Source organism: Adelges cooleyi, unplaced genomic scaffold (genome assembly GCF_023614345.1).
Source record: "Adelges cooleyi isolate 19-005CV unplaced genomic scaffold, UGA_ACOO_1.1 ACOO_flye_CR_arks_rails_tigmint_CR_PRNA_247, whole genome shotgun sequence".
Classification (NCBI taxonomy): Eukaryota; Metazoa; Arthropoda; class Insecta; order Hemiptera; family Adelgidae; genus Adelges; species Adelges cooleyi.
The window spans coordinates 8,829,387-8,850,203 of NW_026095912.1; the positions used below are offsets into that span (position 1 = coordinate 8,829,387).

At 33.5% G+C, this 20,817-nt stretch overlaps 1 protein-coding gene across 1 annotated transcript in view; it reads left to right on the top strand.

The window, feature by feature from the left end:
- Positions 1-4,953: 4,953 nt before the first annotated feature.
- LOC126836511 (LIM/homeobox protein Lhx3) overlaps positions 4,954-20,817 on the top strand; it is a 40,395-nt gene continuing 24,531 nt past the window's right edge. The window contains exon 1 of the mRNA XM_050569999.1: positions 4,954-5,194. Coding sequence (XP_050425956.1) covers positions 4,954-5,194 — 241 coding nt within the window. The remainder of the gene's footprint in view (positions 5,195-20,817) is intronic.

Consider the following 20,817-nt stretch of genomic DNA (forward strand, 5'->3'; position numbering starts at 1 on the left):
TTTAGAAGAATAAAGCGTAGAAAGCTTGTTCAAAAATATCACTGATAAACGTCTACCATTACTCACACTGAGTTGGTAACACAACGGTTAGCAAACATGTGTGTGTGCTAAGAATTTTCCAGATAAAATCAATTTTTTTTCCCAAGTCTCTAAAAAAAGAATGATAAAAGAATTTTTACCGGTCGCAATTTCGGCCATGGAATTTTAAGACCATTAAATCTACTGTAAAATTACAAAAAAAAACAAAGAATATTTTACATCTAAATTTGCGATCCAACAAATTAAGTTATCCAACACGAATAACAGCTATTATTTCAACAAATACATAAATGAAGTCCTATTAATATAAATCTATATTCCTCTTAATTATAAAAAAAGTGTAGATTTTTTTGTTTATAATAAATTGATATATATTAATAATACTGTGTCTAAACTAAACGTATTCAAATTGATCATCAGCCAAGTAACAGTAAACGTTTTTTCAAAAAAAAAAAAAATCAATTAATCATTGGTAAATGATCAAAGCTTTAAAGTTTATCTTTTAAATTAAAAAAGTTAAAACAGTAAAATGTCTTCTTTTTATATTTTTCCCCTCTGAAATTGGAGACCCCGGACATAAATATGGCATCTATTTTTAAACCGTTCTCTTTCTGTCTTTGTTCGATTTCTGGATTCGCAACTTAACGACAAAATAATGTTTATCTAAAAATTAAGAAAACCAATTACTTGACATTTTAAAAACAGAGCTTGGGATAGTGTCAAGTACACTTATTGTGGCGCTCTCGGGTCGATGACATTTCGCTATTCGATTACTCACTCAACTACTAAAAGACAGATGCGCATTTTCGCTGTTCACCGTTAAATTATAAAGGTTTGGTGTAAAGTAATAATATATATATATATATATATACTATTAAGTTTCATCGAACCAGCATAAGTTTTGTCCACCGTTCGAGTAAGTAGTGAAACTTTTTAATTAACAAATTAGTTCACTGCCGTTTCTAAGGAAAGCTAAAACTCGTTTTTGTCGATCTTCTTGTTTGCAGTAACAAAAATAATTATGCGTTGGGCACTCAAGAAAAATGTGAAGGGTTGTCCGGAATGAATTATTTTAAAAAATTTAGTTTTTTTCTGAATGAAGAAGCGTTTTTGTTTTCCGAATCCCGTCCATAATGGAGCCGTGCACTGTCAAAAGTAGTCAGTTGTCGAAGCAATTTTTCGACAGAACGGCTGCTCTATATTACATATTAATATGATCCCGTCAAAATTCACACGGACCCATTAACGACCCGTGGTGGTCCATAAATCTTTCCCTCCAAAAACTCGTTGGCGTTTCAACCCCGTTTTGGACGTACAAAATGATTGTATCTAACACCACGGTCGGTTACGCATAGCACGCCGGTGTTGTTTTTTACCAGCCGGCTGTTTAACGTTCAAAACAAATCATTTTAGTTTTTTATTTTGTCCGGGAAATTGGGAGGGGGCGTGATAATTGCACCCGCAAGGATAGCTGTTGATATAATGGCCCGTAAGCGCGTTTAGTATGGGCTGCAAAACTGACACACCCGGAAAACCTATTTGCTCCGACGTACAGTGTAGTATATAATGATTAAAAACATTACAAATCATATTTTTTTATAACGATAAATTTTAAAAAAATAAGACTACCTGCATGTAGGCTATCGTGGACGGAAATCTAGACAATGGCAAGCTAATCGACATAGGTAAACGCATCATACGAATACAGAAATAAGTAAACAAAAATATATACCTGTTAGGGTCATGTTTATTGTTCCACAAAAAGTTTATAAGGTAATGTAAGTGTGATTTTAAAAAAAATACAATAATGGAAATTTTTAATTTTTATCGAAAGCTTTTAACGACGGTGTATTAATTTATTAAACATTTTTAATTACCATATTTTATTTAAGTAAAAAAACTTTATTATTATGCAAATGCAAAAATGTGCGTTTAAAGTTAGCTGATAATTTTACAAATACAATTCTGTTTTCTGTTACACTCCTATTGGGTAACTGCGAAACCAACCTTAAGGTTGAATACCAAGAGAGAACATTTTCTTTTCCAAAAAATTTAAATGTCAAGGGTCGACCCGAAAATTCATCTAACTCCAAATTGATTTTATAAGTACAAAGCTGAAATCCATTAAAATGTAATCTGTGCGAGGCAAAAGCACCTACTGTAAAACAAATTATTTTGTTAGGGCTTAGGATTTTAACAGGTGTTTCAACAATACAGCTCAGCAATAAGTCGCATTGTAAAATATTTACATGTCTCTTAAGCTCTCCCGTTTACCGTCAATATATCCATAACAGCTAACAAGTATTGTCGACCAAATCCGATTTAATGGCACCTTTAAAAAGGTAGTGTCAATAAAACCCTTGTACATAACTGAACATACACAAAGATAAATATAAAAAAACTCTATAACCAAACACACACAAGCATTAAATTATTTAAACAGCAACAAAAATCCAACATACTATTTGGACTTGGGTAACCCAAGAGAATCCTCTAAAACGTTGCTATTTCCCTTAAATAGTGAAATATGGCTATGCATTTAATTTTGCTTGTGCTGCAGTTAATAAGTAGATTCACATGTACCGCTAAGTTAGTGTTCTTATAATGCACGGCAACAGAATATTACACAATTTCAATACTTATACTTTTTTCTTATGACTATAACAACTGATTTGCAAATTTGCAATCCGCGTAGCACAGTGAAACCAACACATAGAGTGAAATTTCCACAAATTAACGTTTGAATACTGTTTTGTATTATTAATTGAATGTTCGGTCTGATAATAAGGTGTTATTGAATACTTTTTCGGTTTTCTTATTTTTTTTAGGAATATTAAGCTATTGACCAATCTAAACCTGTTTTAAATACTTCCTAGAGTTTTCAGATAATCATCGTGCAATATGCGAGGAAACCTATAAAATCCATTGATAAACATTTTGTTTTTCTTTGATACTGTAAAATTTTATTCGGACCAAACCTTCAATTATTGTTTTTCACAATATTGCATAGTTTTTTTTTACGGTAATAAGGTGTGAAAATCAATATAAATTTACTAACATTTTATTATTATCACGTGAAACTAAGTATTTCCTAAACTCCACAACAAATATAATTAAGGCTTGGTTAATTAAACTACTCGACGTTGTTAATAAGTGTACAATTAAATACTTTTCATCGATTAATCTGAAACGCAAAGCCAAATATTTATCTAATTACGGGTTTAATGTGATTTCCGGATAAATAAACTCTCGTCCAAGTGTGTTTGGCTAGCAAAGTCATAACAACACCGGCAGGCACGTAATTGAATTTGTCGGTCATATCCGGCGCACGTCCCTTGCGAGAAGGGGTTTTGATCGTGTAGTAGCGAATCAAATACTATGTTCCACTTTGGAAAATAATACAGGAAACAATATAAGTTTAAATAACTACTATTCATTAATCTATATGCGTTTAGTACAAATAATTAAACACAGTGAAATGTAAAAAAAAACCCTAAAAAACATACAAATTAATAAAGGCATTACAAATATTAACATATTATCCGTGATTTTTTTTTTTTTTGAGTTATAGTGTAGTTGTGACAGAAGTCAGAACTTAGAAAATCTACAAAGAACACAGTTTTTTGACAATTAAAAAAAAACTGTATGCTCAATTTTTATCACGTTTTAATATACATATACATTTTTTTTAAATTTTTTTTAATAATACAATCTGTATTAAATATACAATAAGCATTTGTATTATATTATATATAAAGAACTTTCTTACTCACTTCTGTGAATTTTTAGTTGCTTATAATAGCTTATGTTAGATTGTTTCTCATCTAATCGCTTTTAAACGGAATAGTCGTATCTTTAATAGATTCTTTGTCAATTCAATAGTTAATTGTTGAGGGAAACAACTAAAAAGCAGCGTGCACCCCCTATTGGCATAGCTAAATTACATATCCTAGCATGTGATCTTAGGATGGCACGTGGTCTTATAGTAACTCTTTCAGTTCTTTTTTGTGCCCACGAGTTTTTCTTTTTCATCGATTTTATTATTTACTCGGCTTGTGTCCCGTTGCGCGCGCCGTACCTACTTCAGTTTTTCATTTTCTCGCCTCTCTCCCCTCCACGCGAATACCGCCGCCGCCGCCGCCACGACCACCTCAAATCCCGCTCGGCTTTTGGATTACACCACACCGGCGGGACGAGCACGACGAAGGAAATAACGTTATCGCGTTCACCTTCGGCCGCAGGCTTACCCATCGTCGACGGGACGGTGCGGAGCGAACGGGCCGAAGGGTGACGCAGGGGATTTTACCGCGCTAGTTTTTTCATCGCCGTTTTCCCATTCTCCGGCTCGTCCTCCCCGTCCCTCTCCGGGGCCAAAAGCACAAAAGAACATAGGAATAATAACAACAAAGCGATGATGAGAAGGAAGGGCCGCGGAGAGCGGTACGCGTGCGCCTCCCGGACCGAGCAATGGCGGAGTAATGGCACGCGAGACGTGGCGACCGGGCGGGACGCGCCGACACTTAGCGAAATTAAACCCCTCCGGCGGCCGTTGAGGGCGATGCGGTGGCCAACGCGCCTGTGTCGTACCGGGTTCCCTCGCCGAGCCGGCGACCGCCCGAGGTTTGCCCGCCGTACCCACGTTCAGCCGATAAAAGCTTAACGTACGCACATACCCCGACCGGCACGGTACCGCGCACATTCCACCACCGCCACATAGTAGCCAAACACACGCGTTCGCACCGCCGCCCGGCACGCACCCCGAGCGAACCGCACCACCGGCACATGGCCGGCCGCCCCGCGATCGCCGCCAACGAGCAGCAGGACGCGACGACGACCGCGCGACCACAACCGGTTGACAGTGACAACGAGTAGCGGCCGTAGCCGGCCCGTTTAGCAGCCGTCGGCACCATCGGCATGTCTACGGTGCTCCGGCAACCGTCGTCGTCGGCGCCGTCGTCCGGAGGAGCGCCGCAGCCGTCGCTTTTACCTCACCTGCACAACCACCACCATCACCATCATCATCATCTTCACCACGGGCATCACCTGCTCGGGCCGGCCACCGCAGCAGCCGCAGCCGCAGCCGTAGACTTGCAGGCGGCTGCACACAACCCAGACGTCCTTTTAACCCTATTGGCGAGAAACAAGGCTTTAGAAGGTGAGATCCGCTTTCTAAAAAATTATTTTCGAGCAACACTTTCTATACTACATACAGTGCATAATAATAGTAAAATGTTTTATAATAATATTATAAAACCTATTTTATCATAACGTTGTTTTGAGTATTCGTTTATAAAGATGCAAAAAAACTTTTATGGGCATCAAAATAGAAATGGAACAAGTTAAACTGTTATAATCACATTGATTATACAATTTGGAACAACACTGTTATAATGAGTGGTGCCATTTCAGTTGTATAGCAAGTTATTACAATAAGTCGAGATTAGGTTTTAAATAATTTATGGTGATTGAACTTTGTAATTTCTAGTGTCAAAATAGAAAAACTATAACTACACTACGATATATTTTGAAAAATTGTAAAAATTTTGAGGAAAAATAATTTAAAATAGTAAATATCAGAAAAAATATTTGGCAAATAAATTTATTTATAATTATGTTTTTCATGAATGGTCAACAGGTTAATTTTAAATTATAGATGATTTAAAGCAGCATTCACTTCGGTGAATTTGTAAATGTATACCATAAGGCATAGGAAAAATAGGGATGCCAAAACTCATTCTGCGATTTGCAAATGGTACCTCCAATTTAATAATAACTAAATGGTTATTATTAAATTATTACAAGAAGTAGATTATTTTTTTATTATCTAAAAAAAAAATTAAAACTACAGGCTCATCTAATATTTTATTAGCTCCGAGCGTTTGAAAGAGATAGAACAGTCACCAACTTCGATGTCGATAATAAACAGCGATACAATTTTAAAACTGATACAAAATTGCAAATTTGAACTCGATGGACTTAAAAACTAAAATGTAAGAGATATTAGTTTCGATCACCTTTTTTGAGAATATCCATAAAATTCGATGATAGACTAAGTCTTTCAAAATATGAAAACAGAAAAAACTATAGGTACTACTTGTACATCATAGCTGTTTATAACGGTTTTAGTTGTCAAATGATGCCTAAAAAAATGTACTAATCTCCCCTCCTCTCATCAATTCCATGGATACGAAATCACTTTAAATAAGCCCTTCCTTAGTTTTTTAGGGTAACATAAATATTAAAACACTAAAAAGTTTCAGTTCGGATAATTTAATCACTAATATTAAGTTTAACCAAGATAAAGATTTTACACAAACTAAGTATTTTTATTTTTTGTATTACTTAATATCTAATAAAATATGTAAATTAAAAATATAATAAACTTTTTTATGCAAATTCAACTTAATTTAAAATCGACCAGTAAATGGCTAAGCAATAATAAGAACTATAGTTACATTAATTATTAGTACCATTACCAATAATAATTAGTAAATATTACTTCAAATTGTATTTTGTGGTTGTTTGTTATTATGCATTAAACTAATAAAGGTAAACTTAGTTCTAAAAAAAATACACAATGAAACATTCCTCAAGGAAAATCTGTATATAACTGTAAATTATAATACTTTAATTTATATTTTTCAATTTTAAAACATGACAAATATGAGGCTAATACAAAACGTAAAAAAAACATTAAAATAAAAAATAAAAATATTATTGTTGGAACAATGTTTATTTGTAGCCCAGCAGGAAGTAACACCGTGGCGAGTATACCTAAGTAATAAAAGATAAAACTACACAATTCGCTATTATATTTAGATCAACATGGTAGTGCCCTTTGGTTAACGACGGTTTGTTTGGATTAAACTAAATTTTTGACTTGAGAGGAAAGGGAAACTATGGCTTTTTAACCTTTGAAGTTTAAAGTTTGTATAAGTTAATGAAGTCATATAAGTGATGTGAACCATAAAAAATGGATTTTACAATAAAGAACCTGTTATTTTAGTTATTTAAAACATCTCATAAATAATAACAATTTCATTTAAGTACAATACAATATATTCAAATACGAATAATTTGATGAAAACGTTTTTGTAGAATCTGAATAGTATAAAATGTATAGTTTTTAGATTTCGGATTATCCGTATTTTTTTGGATATCATTCTTATTTTTTAATCCAAGTTAAATATTAAAATTACCGTTACAAGCTTGAATATATCTGCATTTATCACATTTATTTAAAATAAAAATTACATCGTTAAACTTAGGTACCAGATTCCAAGCATTCCTCGGTTAATAAATTGATTATTAATTTTACATATAATTAATTCTAGCCAATACAAAAAAGGTCCTAATTAAATTAAACACAGATAGATGGCGCTGCAAATTTTTACAGACATATAATAATACCCACAGTATTATTGCTCGCGTTATACATAGGATTAATGAGAAAAAATAAAATAAAAATCCAACAAATCTAGGTAATTCGGATATTCTCAACACTAATACATTTATTTCCAAGTCCAAAGACATATTAAATGTATAATTGTGAAGTATCCTGACATTTATATGAAAGATTGATGTGTGGCCTTAAAATGTATTATCGATACAATACTATGTAAGGTTTACAATTCAATTTATACTATATAACTATTTACTAAGTAATGTACACTTTACTATGTACTATTACTTTACTTTACTTTACTTTACCTATGCTCACAACGTCGTCTGCTACATGTTGACATTTCCCACCTAGATAGGTGGCTGCATTTTAACGGGGGACTATTTAAATTGTTGACTATTTAGATCATTTAGGTACGTACAAAATGCAAAGGTTCAGTCTGTAACGCGTCACGTGGGCGTCGCCATTTTCTGCAAAAGTTGGCCGGGGTTGACCCGAATGGATGTTTACGGTCAACTCCGCCGGTGCTAGGATAGTGTAACGGTGCATGCAAGGAGTTATGGTTTTTATGAAGCCGAGCGAGAGACACGCATGCCGTAGCCTGTATACTTGACCCTCCCTCCCTGGATCCGTTTTAGTGACGGTTTAATGGATCCTAAGCGCCGGTAATATATTTTTTTATACGGGCCCCGGGTCCCTTTGCTGAATATGTTTTGCGTGATCATAGTTGAAAATACATAAAAAAAAAGTACCTAACACGAACCACTCGTACTCGGTCAAAACGACAGAAGAGCACAAGAGATAACCATCAATCGCGACATACGGTGGCACTCGGCCATCAAAAAAAAAAACGACCGTCCGTCCAATACCATATTACACACACACACACACACACACAATGAAACATATTATAATATATGTACATAGAAGCTGGCGACTACACCACCTGCTCAATATGGGTATTACCACGATTAGCCGTATACGTTGATGATTATAATAATAATAATAATAATAATTCCAATGACGGACCACCCTCTGCGTAATGGCCCTTATTAGTCATCATTATACTTTGTGTACCAGTTGCATGTAAACGATCGTTTATATTATCATCGTACTTGAACAGTGCATTACGCAAATGGTATTCGAGACACTAATATCGAAAACATTTAAAAGAAAACAAACAAACAATAATATCGTATGGGCCACTCGATCATTGGTTCAATGACATTTTTTTATGAATATGTAAATAGCATTATTTGTCCAACGACGGGGATAAAAAGACTCAATTTATGCATTATTATTACTAAAATGCATCCAAGTTCCGATAAAATTGTCTACGATTCTTTCCATGGGATATATTTTTAGATAGCCACAAATTAAGCGTCGACAACCAATCTGAGCCACAACGATTCGTTATTGTTCATGTATTACTACATTATTATTATATTGTCTAAACATGTCCAACTGAGAAAATGATGAGTCCTGATAAGGTTTCTCGGATGTCAATTAAAATCGTCAGCTTGACAGAACGTATGGCTTCCTGTGCAAGAATAACATCATCAATTGTTATTGAAACTAATTGTTATTACTACAGTCCGAACGAGTCACTGGACGGCGTCAATGTAGGTTTTCCGTCAAAAAGTAATTACCGAAGAACGAAAACGGTTCGGAAAATGATTACAATAGTCTTTTTTTTATAGTCTAAATCATGTCCACATTGCGTCCACACTTGTGCTTTACTTGATATTGACAGATCTTCATTGCAATGGCAAGATTTGTGACTAGTAAAGATAGTAACGATAAAACGTATGAGTACCGTTTTATAGCCGAAGGATTATTAAAAATCACTAAATATGGTGTTTTTCCTGTCCTCTAAAGTAAGAAGAGCTTGTGCGTTGTGAATTATTTTATGATTGGTCTAACAAAGGTATTCAGATTGCAACAACGCATCTACCCAAATAGTTTAGACAATTAACAATATCTAATTAGTGTCAAACTCATGCGCGTGAAATATTGGTTTTTCCATTAAAAATCATTTGTTAACACCTGAAAAAAATCCAAAGCAAAAATTACACGACTGCGTTAAGTTTTATCGTGTCGTTCAAGCATCTTGAACGTGTTCTTACATAAAAGCGTCTAAAACCTTCCCCTCCTCCCGCCGTTGTTTTTTATACACCCATGGTTTGACCCGCAATTAAAGGAGATCGGTTAGGTTAAACGGTTCGCTCTGCCGCCGTTGCATTTAAGTAATGAGCAAGACCAAAGCAGAGACGGGCGCTGATTAAAACGCGAAATGGGCTTTTGCACCTGAGCACTTTTTTTTCATGACTCCATTACGCGTTATTACAAATATTTTTCACTACAGGGCTCAATATGGCACTAGAGATTTTTCGCCTTTCCCCTCGGTCGTTCAGGTTTCCACTTAAAAATGACCCTAGCAACACAACATCGCACATCGACCCCGCGAACCGAAATAATTAACAGGAAAAATGGCTACACTGTAAAAACTAACGGCTGGTACGAGTGGTCCAACTACTTAGCGATGGCTATTTCTTTTTAATTAAATTTAACATCATTGTCGACGTGGTCGTCGTACTTTCAACAGACACGTGTAACACAATGATGCGTGCCAACAAGAAGGGCTAGAATGCCCATGTGAAAGACGAGCGAGTACCTATCTCTTGCACAGAATTGACTTTGTCGATGTCTCGCCCAGGCAAGAGCACACCCCAAGATAGACTTATATATAAAATACTTTTATAATCGAAAGCAGAATTTATCCAAAGCTAAGCTTTCCCAGGATATACGTTACTACACTGACCATCATTCCACGAAGAAGTCTCTTCATCACTTAACTCAAAATCATTTTAAAATTAATTATGAACACTACGAATGACAAAGTATAAAATTAATATAAGTTTGTAATAATTCTATACTTACAACTTCTATCTGCGCAAATAAAAAACTCATTTTAACTTAAACAAATCTTCAAACAGCTGTTTTAAAAAATTAACATAATAAATCTACACAGAGTACTGTTCCATAATGTTGTTTTTACGTAATAATTGATGGATAATTTTTAACCTGAAATTCTGCTCAAAAATATTAATCATAAATTAATGTTATCATTTATTAGAAATATTTCAAAAACTTTTTGTGAATAACACTTGTAAGCAATATGTGTGGTTAATGTTATATAAGATATTCTTAAAATATTTTAAACCAATTTTAAAACATGTTACTTACTAGAGAAAATGTTTTTCTTTGTACTGGATGATGTGAAATCAACAAAGGATATTATTTACTTAAAGAAATTTAACAAAATGTTTTTATATTTCAATTTGTTTTAAAAATGTTGTCAAATTGGTTGTTTTAATGTGCTTTTAAAATATTTTTAAAAGTGAAGTACTAACAACTATATAACAACGTTTTAATCACAATTTGTATTAATTAATATATAAATGTAATATATTGCTCAACAATTTGTTTTCTTTATTATTAGAAATAAATGTGTAAATTATCTTAATTTTTAAAATACTTAATTGGTAGTTAATTCATCAATAATATTTAATTTATAAACTGATAAACAATTTATTGGGGTTATATTGAAAAAGAATTTCGGTCAAGTAAACCGTAAATCGTATTGGATTTACTGTGGAATTCGGTATTGTTCTAAGATGATTGCAAGCTGGAAGTGATGTGATTTATAGCATGCAAACGAAAACCGTTGGCAAAACTACATTGGGGCACTTGTTTTATGAATGGACGCAACTTTCACATAAATTACACGGTAAATAGGTGGCGCAACCCGACGTCTTCGCATCAGGTGTGAGTATGCTGTATGCTGTACGCATGTGATATATATGTACATGTATTCCCTTGGTAATGGCCCAGCGGCTTAACTTCCACCGTGAACTTTTATGTAATCCGTTGCAAAGTAATAAAGATCACAGTATAAGAGGTATATGTACAGCTATCCCGCGAGAAGGCTTTTTGATGGACACCCGCACTGACTTGAAAAAAACTTTTTTCATCATCTGATGGAAACTAGGTTTTTTTTGATAAACATAAATTTCCTCTATCTATTCTTGTACACTTTTTAAATCCTTAACAAATTGTACATAAACCCATGACGTACTTTTTTAACGTTTACCACATGTTCAAAAAATTCCTAGCTACGACATTGTGTTTAGAACAGAAGTGTACAATCCGATGTCAACATGCTTGACTTCATGGCGCATGATTAACAGACTTGGACGAGTATTATAATATGTGTTGTTGTCGGTGGGTGCCTCGTTTGGAATATGTGTCGTGCGCGCGCCTTATGCTCTTATAGCTTGCACGGTCGGTTGGTGCCCAACTCAGCGGGATACCTTTCGAACGCTGGTAAAATGAACGACGGTGGACAAAAACAAATAAATAAATAAATAAATAAAGACGAGGACGGAAAGTAATCAACCGATGAATTACGTCCAAATGTTTCACTTAGTCAAAAAGCCCGTTGCGACCCTCTGCTGTTAAAATCGGCCGAGGGATTACCATTGATTATCACTCGTTAAACCTTTCCCCATAGGATAAGTCACAAACGCGATAAGCACCGTCGACATGTTACACGGTGACCAGAGGGGGGTGTACACGACGTATTACGGTCCGAACACTTACACGGGGGGTGAGGATTACCATAAAACGCCGATATACATACACACGAACACGGTACCGGATAAAGCGAGGGGGAAATTAGCCGTGACAACGTTTTGCCGATGGGGTGGCCGCCAAAGCTTGCTGTATTCGAGCCTAACCGTCGTCACCGCACCGTCATTAGAATAATCGACTTGGCCGTCGGACAAACATAATAAAACGTTTTAAAAGATTATCATAATCCAGACTGGTTCAAGAAAAATTTTACTCGTTTTCAAATTCATCACATCGACGGCTTTAGCGCAGCCCCACTTCATAATGTATGTACACCGTTTGGCGTTAAAAGCCCGTCGCGTCATTCGAAATGGTTACTCGGCTGTTGTTATATTTTATTTAGAGTTTCAACACATATATACCTAAAACACCAACCGTTAACGTTGTAGAGTTTTTTTAAACGTAACATACCGGGACAAGTAGGTAAGCGCAAGGGTAGACATACCCTTTCTAATATCACTCTGATACACTGTATGCAAATAGATATCTGTTTATTTTTTAGTAAAACCGTGTATGACAATAACAGATGATTTCGGCGTCTATTCTTGAATAATTTTCCAACATTTTCACTTGTTGCGCTTTTGGATCTATCTTATTTCCCACTCTGCCTAATTCTGAATCAATCAAAACCTAAATATTGTTGTATCTAGGTTTTAAGTGAGCTAGTTTTACATATATTTTGATTTTTACTGTTTTAAAAATGAATACTTGAAATGTAACTCGGAGACCAGGTATTCGCAACATTTATTTTCAAGAATTTTGGTCGTCAGCTTCATATAAATAAGCACAGTACAACAGCTAGTCGGCATGGGCGGTTACTGCTTACGTGTCGTTAAGAATCGCCATTGTTGTTTTTTTTGACAAACTTCTCTTTGACAATTTGCACTGAGAACTATAATGTGCGGTTTGTGTTACTAGTTTCGGGTTGTTACAAAATAATTCATTTCAAAATGAACTCCAGGAAAGGTCATGGCGGTCTTTTGCGCCCGCAACCAGAAGTACTGTATTGTTGTGATTGCCGCTTGTGTACGGTACAACCGTACTACAATAATAACAATAATAATAATAATATGTTTTACACCGAAAGATGGCACGTGACTTCGTACGTTTAGGTCACATTGTTTGCATGCTCTCATTGTGTTGCAAGCATTGCCACGGGGACTTTTACCCTCGACCAATACATTACATTACACTGGTGCACCTATAGAAAATCTCTCTCTTGCCGCCACTCCATTAATATCGCGTATGTTCCTCGTTTACTATATATCTCGTTTCCCTAATGCGTTTCTTAAAAAAAAAAAAATATATATATATATTATATACATTTATATTTAAAATAAAAAAACACCAAAGAGCTTTGTTTTCTTGCGCGTGCATCTTTTTTTTTTTAACGCCTATTGACAATAACAACCCCCTACACGTGACTGCTGATCCCTTTGCGACAAATAGTCGTCCGACCGATCCGTTTGTGCCATCGACTTAGACAGGACAAATAAACAAAAAAATAACAACAATAATAATAAACACAATACAACAAAGCATCACCGACCGAGGGACAATGATAATAATTATTGTTATTTACAATCAATCGCAGTGTAGCATTAACGCCGGTCCCTATATTATAATAATACACTCCCTAAGCGCCGCTTTGCTTCCATTCATACATACGTTAATACTCTTCTACGGCACTCTTGGCACGCGTGGGAACCGTCAGGACATGGCTAGAGCATAATATTACTTGGACTCGGTGGTATAGTCAGAAAAGAAAACCACGTGACTAGTCAGTGTAAAATGTAAACATATAATTTTTCCTTTTATAATTACACAGTATAGTTTGATTTACCGAATATGGAGTCCACCACAGTATTTTGGCTTTGGTTTCATTCGGTTTTTGTATTAAATGATATTATGAGCAGGTAGTTTGAACTTGAAAGATTTATATTTTTCGCAAAAATTAAAAAATGTCATTTATACTATTAAATTACTTTTTTTGCCCAGATGGTTTCCAAACCTCATTTGACCTATTAAAATTAAAAAATTATTTTTTTTAATTTTGTTTTAAACTTAAATCCAGCGAGATTTTTCCAATTACATAAAAGGATTATTTCAGTGTTATATATAATACTTTTTTAATGCTAAAATTGTAAACTTTGACCAGAAATTGTTCTGGAACCATATCATTATAAGGTTCTGGTCGAGTCGAGCTTACTACTAATATTTTAATAAATACTGTTACTATAATTTTGCACTAATACATAAAGGACAGACAGACATTCATTTTTATATAAATAGATAATAGTATAGACAAGTGAGTTAAATGGCGGTCGTCATAAAATGATTAAGTGATGTATTTCATTGCTCATAAATGATAAATAAAAACAATTTCAAGTATTATTTCCTTAAGGATAGATTTATAAGAGATAATTTTTTAAATTAATATTATTTAGGTACCACCTTGTTGAAAAATGTAATACTTTTTACCAATAATTGTAACAATATATTTTTTTTTTCCAAAACATTTTTACAGGAAATTAAATATAACTGTATACAACATTTCAATAATATTTCCTAATTAATATACGTTTACAATAACTATTATTAAGAAATATATTATCGGCTTGTGGGTAAAATTCTGTAGGGTATTAACAGTAATGTTAAATTATTCTTAATTTAAAAAGTTTATAAAATATATACGTTACCATTTAAGTTTCAAAAGTTGATATAAAAAATAACTAGCTTGTGAGGGTGTTAAAAACCGCGGGAGTTTGTGAAAACTCGATATCACATTGTATAAAAACACTACGGAAAAAAAAATTTTGAAATACCTAATAAAACCCTACAAGATATCGAGTGGACCACTTTAAAATAATCACCCTGTATTATCTCAACACTCACGCGAATCAGTCATATGTATAATTACGGCTGTACTCTAAAGTCCAAACAATATATTAAGTAGAGGGCAAATCATACCCAATTAACCGCATCTAGAAAACCATTGGACTGGACGATATAGCAATGTATATTTGCATATCCTTAAAAGTGCACAACGCCGATTGCAAATAGTCATTCGCAAAATTGTATTTACCCTTCGGCTCGCCGCAAACAAACACGAGGGTTCCTCTTTTGTTTTTATGATGCTGCAGCGTTATATTCATTTTTATTTTTTTTTTGTTCTCATTTTTAGTATTTGCTTTTCGGCAATGTTCGCCCGCAGGGAATAATTTTTTTTATCAAACTATTTGCTTATATTACTACGCAGTATACCCTTAACTTTTCTTTGCCATTACGGTCTTTTGGTCACCGCCCTTCAGAGGTTTTCGTTTATTAATTTGTTGTGTCAACACTCGACATTTTCCACAAACAATTCCCGTACCGCATGTGATCGACACTGCTGATGAAAAAAAATAAAAAATACTGTTGTTTCGAACAGTGAAAATATTATGAGAGAAAAGGTATAACCAAAACAACTAAACTTGAGCAAGTGAATATTTACACTTTAAATCGGTTCAGGTGTATTAGACTAAAACATATTAATAAAGTACAAAGAAAAAAAATCCAATTAAGCGAATACTAACATACTCATTTAATTCAAGAGAATTATTTACCTCTATTTTCACAAAAAAGCTAACAGAAGGGTTGTGTTTTAAGGTCAATTAATTGTATGCTTCGAATACTCGGATTAAAACGCTTAGCTTTTAATAATTCAAATAACCTAATTTCCATCACTACTAAATATTTATTAAATTATTTCAGTTGAGTAAGACCATTATGAAATTATTTTTAACCTAATATAAACTTATTAAGTTTGATTTGAATGTTGTCAATTTATTCAAGCTAACATTTTATTTGACCTTTAAGTCACCTTGAGTAAATTTGATTTAAATGTTTTAACTGCTTTAATGTTTTGGTTTTAGACCAGTCATTGATTTTTAAAATAAAAAGGAGCTAAAATCAATTTGTACACTATTAATGATTTAATGTACTTTGGCCTTTCAAAACTTCGGCGTACTCTACATGTATTATTCACAGTGTAATAAAACCACCACAGGTGAGAACGGAATAGATAATAATTACATCTCCTCGAATCACGGTAATGGATCGACCTAATAGGCGGATAACGTAACCGAATAAAGTAAACCGAAGATGTATATGGTAAATAATCGAGTTAACCAGACAACGAACAGGTGCGATACGGTGCGGTAATAATGTCGTTGATGATAAAATCTCAAATACCAAGAGGGACGTAAAAACTTCTAAGTATAAAATCCGGACCGTAGTAAGAGCGCTGTTATAGAAACGTTAACCGGCAAAATCGCAAGTTTAACGTGATTAAACGCAGTCTTAAATAGAACGCCAGTGGGGAGACGCCGCCAAGAGAACGGGATATTAAATCTTTAATACTTAATAACATTATCGTAAGACGGTGTATAATTTTATGTTATTTTCGAGGGAGCGGTGTCTCCTTAAAGAGGCGAATTCCTCTCGTTAGCGAGCGCTATGGCTTTATTCATTTTCGTTCTCCTTTATCCGACTTAACGTGACTGTGGCCTGGATAGCCGTGTGTAGGTACATGTGTAGGTATATAATAGATGTGGTCTATATTATAGATAGGGTCCGTGATTGTGAAGGTGAAATTATTCTGATTATCAGCTGCGGGACTTGCGGCCGATCCGCTAAAAATATTATTATATATTAATAATAATACTAATAATAATTATTGTTATTATCAAAAATCGTGTCCGACATCAGGCCGACGACGGGGTGCGCCGTTTAATTTGTTGATTGAAATATACACAGCATTGTACACGGCAGGCTAAATGGCATGAAAAGGGAGCCGCGTTGTGGCTTTACTGGTGTGCCCGTCTTTACCATCTGGCACGCACGCACACGCATAATCTTACCCACCCCGTTGGCATTGCCACCCCATCAATTACCGCCACCTGGAGTCAATGCGCTGCATCCCTTCGCCAGTCACCCCCGGCCCTCACTCGACGTCCCCCCTTTAACATGTTTGTATAATATGCGCGTGTACACTATATACCTATGTGTGTATATTGTATATATGTATACATATTATGTGTGTATAATAATATCGAGTGCTACTTCCATCCCGCACTGGAGTGTTTATCGAATCAATAAACACTGCAGACCAACAATGATATACCCGTTGAGCACCGGCTGATCTCGGTCTGTCCTCGGATTTGACCGTTGGATATAATTAGCGCGTGATAACCGTAATAAGGGGATGTTTATACACTGAAAAAAAACACCTAATACATTCATGCACCAAAAAATAGACAATCACACCACTTAACTAGAAAAAAAATAACAATATATTACGCTGTACAATTTATTAAAAAACGATTAAAATAAATTGTTTTTGTTTTCAGCTTTGTGTAAAAAAATAAGTCATTAATTTATAAAATCATAAAAAGATACAACATATCATAACTGTTTATAACATTCTATAAAAAATATTATTCAAAAAATACAGACAACTTTATCTTGTAACTAAATAACAAATTATTGTGGTACCCAATTTTTTACTTATTTTCATACGAAACAATTATAATTATTACAAAACTTTTAAGCGTTTAATTGTTATTGTCCATTTTATTATAATCAATTAATTTCTTTTTCCGTGAAATAAATTAACAGTTCTTCATTAAAACTCAAACAGTGTTATTACCTTTGTATTTTTTAGACTTAAATGTAGCAATATTACTTTATCTGTAATAATAAAAAGAAAAGAGTTACTTGTTTTTAGTTTCCTATAATCTAAAATATACAAAAATGCGCAACCAGTCTTTTATAAGGGAAATTATAAATTATATTTTACTAAGATAAGAACAGCATAAAAATGATTTTTAAAACTGATTGAAATTATACACCATTTAACTTTAAGTATTAGTAATTAAATAATATCATTTTGCTACTGTAAATTAAATTGTTTTCCTTCAACGAGTAGTTTGAATTACTTTACTTCCAAGACTTGGAATAAAAGAAAGCGAGACAAGGAGAGAGACAGTCAATGAAATTAAAATGCCTTACAGAACACTTTAATGATTTGAGTACTGTTGTTATATTATTTTGAACTTTAACTTTATCATTTTTTCACTAATAGTAGTTAAAGTTTTCTCTTTAGAACTGTTTTCACTTTGTACTCAATACTTTGTCTCGTATAATAGCTGTGTCGGTATTCAAAAGGTAACAGTGATAACTAACCTCTTGTTAAAATTCTCGACAGCGTTATACTATTAAGTAATATTTTGTTTAAACAAAATTATCACAAGTCATTATATGTATAATAACAAAACAAATATTAGACCATACTACAATAAAAAAAAAAAATTCTTTTAGTTTTTACTTGTTTGTTAAAAAATAAAACAATCATATTTTCATAATATTATTTAGACGAAAACCTATAAAAAATGGCAACACGCATTGTCCACTTTCTGATAAATATGTTTTCTATTATGTTCTTATCGTTGATTAAATTAATCTGTGTCCAGTTCGACCAAATTTCATTGTAAATAACTGTTTTCATTTGCGGTTATCAATACAACTTAATGGAAGCCAATTTTACAGCGTTAGATCTGTGCTCTTATATCGCGTAATAAGGTCAAATTTAATGCCCAGTCTACACTAAAATAAATACTTGGCATCTTCCTATGTTGTAGTAATATATTATTAATTGGCAAATGCTTCTATTTATTTCATATTTCAATAAAGCCATTAACGAAAAGAAAAACTGCCAAATTGCAAATGTTTCAAGAAAAATATGTGAGTCTTATCCCGAATGAATTACCTTGTATTCAACTATTTGAAATAACCTTAAGTTATTTTATAATGAAATAAATGTATAAGTTAAACGCCAAAGTAGTTTAAACCTTATCAAACCTAGTACAAAAATAATGATAATAATCGCTTGAAAAAGTTTAGATCGTGAACAAAATATACGCTACAATCTGCACATACATATACGATCTACGCTACATTGTCTATAAATATTATTAAAAGTTGACAAATGATTTAATTTCAATCAAATACTCTGCCGGTTTCCAGTCCCGTGTACGCCACCAGTGAAAAAAAAAGACGAGGTTTAAAGTTTTGCAAAGTTTGTTGTTTATGAATTTTGGGAATGATTTTTGCTAACAAAAACAAACAAACAAATAGAAGCAAGTCAGAAAGGTAAATTTGAAATTTCTACAGCACATCCTATTTTAAGAACAACCGAATAATCTCTCCGTGTAAACCGTATTGGGGGTGTAAAAAAAAAAAACGTGAAGCATCGCCGAATGTATTAATTTAAACCAATCCGGCTCGAGCTTGATATGATGATAAAAAAAACTAGGGGAGAAGCGGCGAAAGGAATCCAGTAGTCGACTTTTTTATTATATTATTTTTCAAAAGGTATACAAGAGGAGCTAAGTCGTAAAAAGACGGGTTCACTCGAAGCACGTTATTATTGTATATTTTTTTCTCAACAGCAAACTGCACGTCGGATAATAAATATATATATATTTTTCCCTTTTACAACGACTTTTTGCCTTTTGGACGGATAAATTAAAAACTAGAATTTACTCAGAAGACTCTACACGAAAAAATGCTGAGTGTGATTACATTTCTCTTCAGACTATGCAACGGTGCGGCGGCAAAAAAAGCGGTCCAGTAATACTGTCGTTTATTATTTTTTTTTACATAAGTTTCTCACCAACGCTTTTTGCTTTTGTTCTTGAGATTTTATTTGAAAAGCGCTTGAAATCACAAACATTGCTCCTTTCTTTAACGTCAGCTCAAGCTCGTCTAAAAATGTAGTTTCCGTATTTATCGACATTACAATAGAATTTACGGTTTGACAGTGTCGCATAATATGTGTGTATACAATATTGAATTTCAATATTTAATCAGTTTTGTATAGAGGGGACGAACACTATATTAGCACGGCTACAGTGACTTTGTTATTTAGTAAAATAGAATATTACGCCGATTAGGCATCTGTCTACAGTCGTCAAAATATGATAAATCCGAGAAAATAATTCAAAAAAATAACCGTAATCAATTAACAAGCCCGTACCGATACGGTAAAAGAAATTTATATATATATATTTTTTTTAATTTAATTTTTGCTAAATCGTTTGTTCATGTTCCGCGTAAACAATTAATTAAACGTTTCAAACAATATGTTTTAACTCAAATAACTCAATAGACTCGCATAAACTTTCGGCAAAATAGGGAGACCAGTAAGTAAGTATACTTTCATTTATTGACAATATTAAAATATTTTCTAAACTAAATCATGACCTGCAAAAAATGCAAACTAATTTGTTTTCAACTTGATAATTTTTGGATTTATCCATTTCTATATACCATCTTCAGAACCGTTGTCAGCACATGAACAATAAAAAATACATCCAAAAAATTATCAAATTAATATTTTAGTCCGTGAAAGTTTTAGCATATAATTTGTTTTGTTTGATAATGCCACTGGCACTAAATTTACTATAAAATTAATTGGCAATAATTCGTGTTTTTATTCTAATTATAACGGTTAGGTTGCTTAAATGTATTATTTTTTTTTAATATCAGCCAACTTATTTGACGAGATTGTTTTTTTAAATATATTAAATTGTTTTATTGTGTTTTAGCATTGTATACAAACGCCGTTTCACCTATTTTGTTTC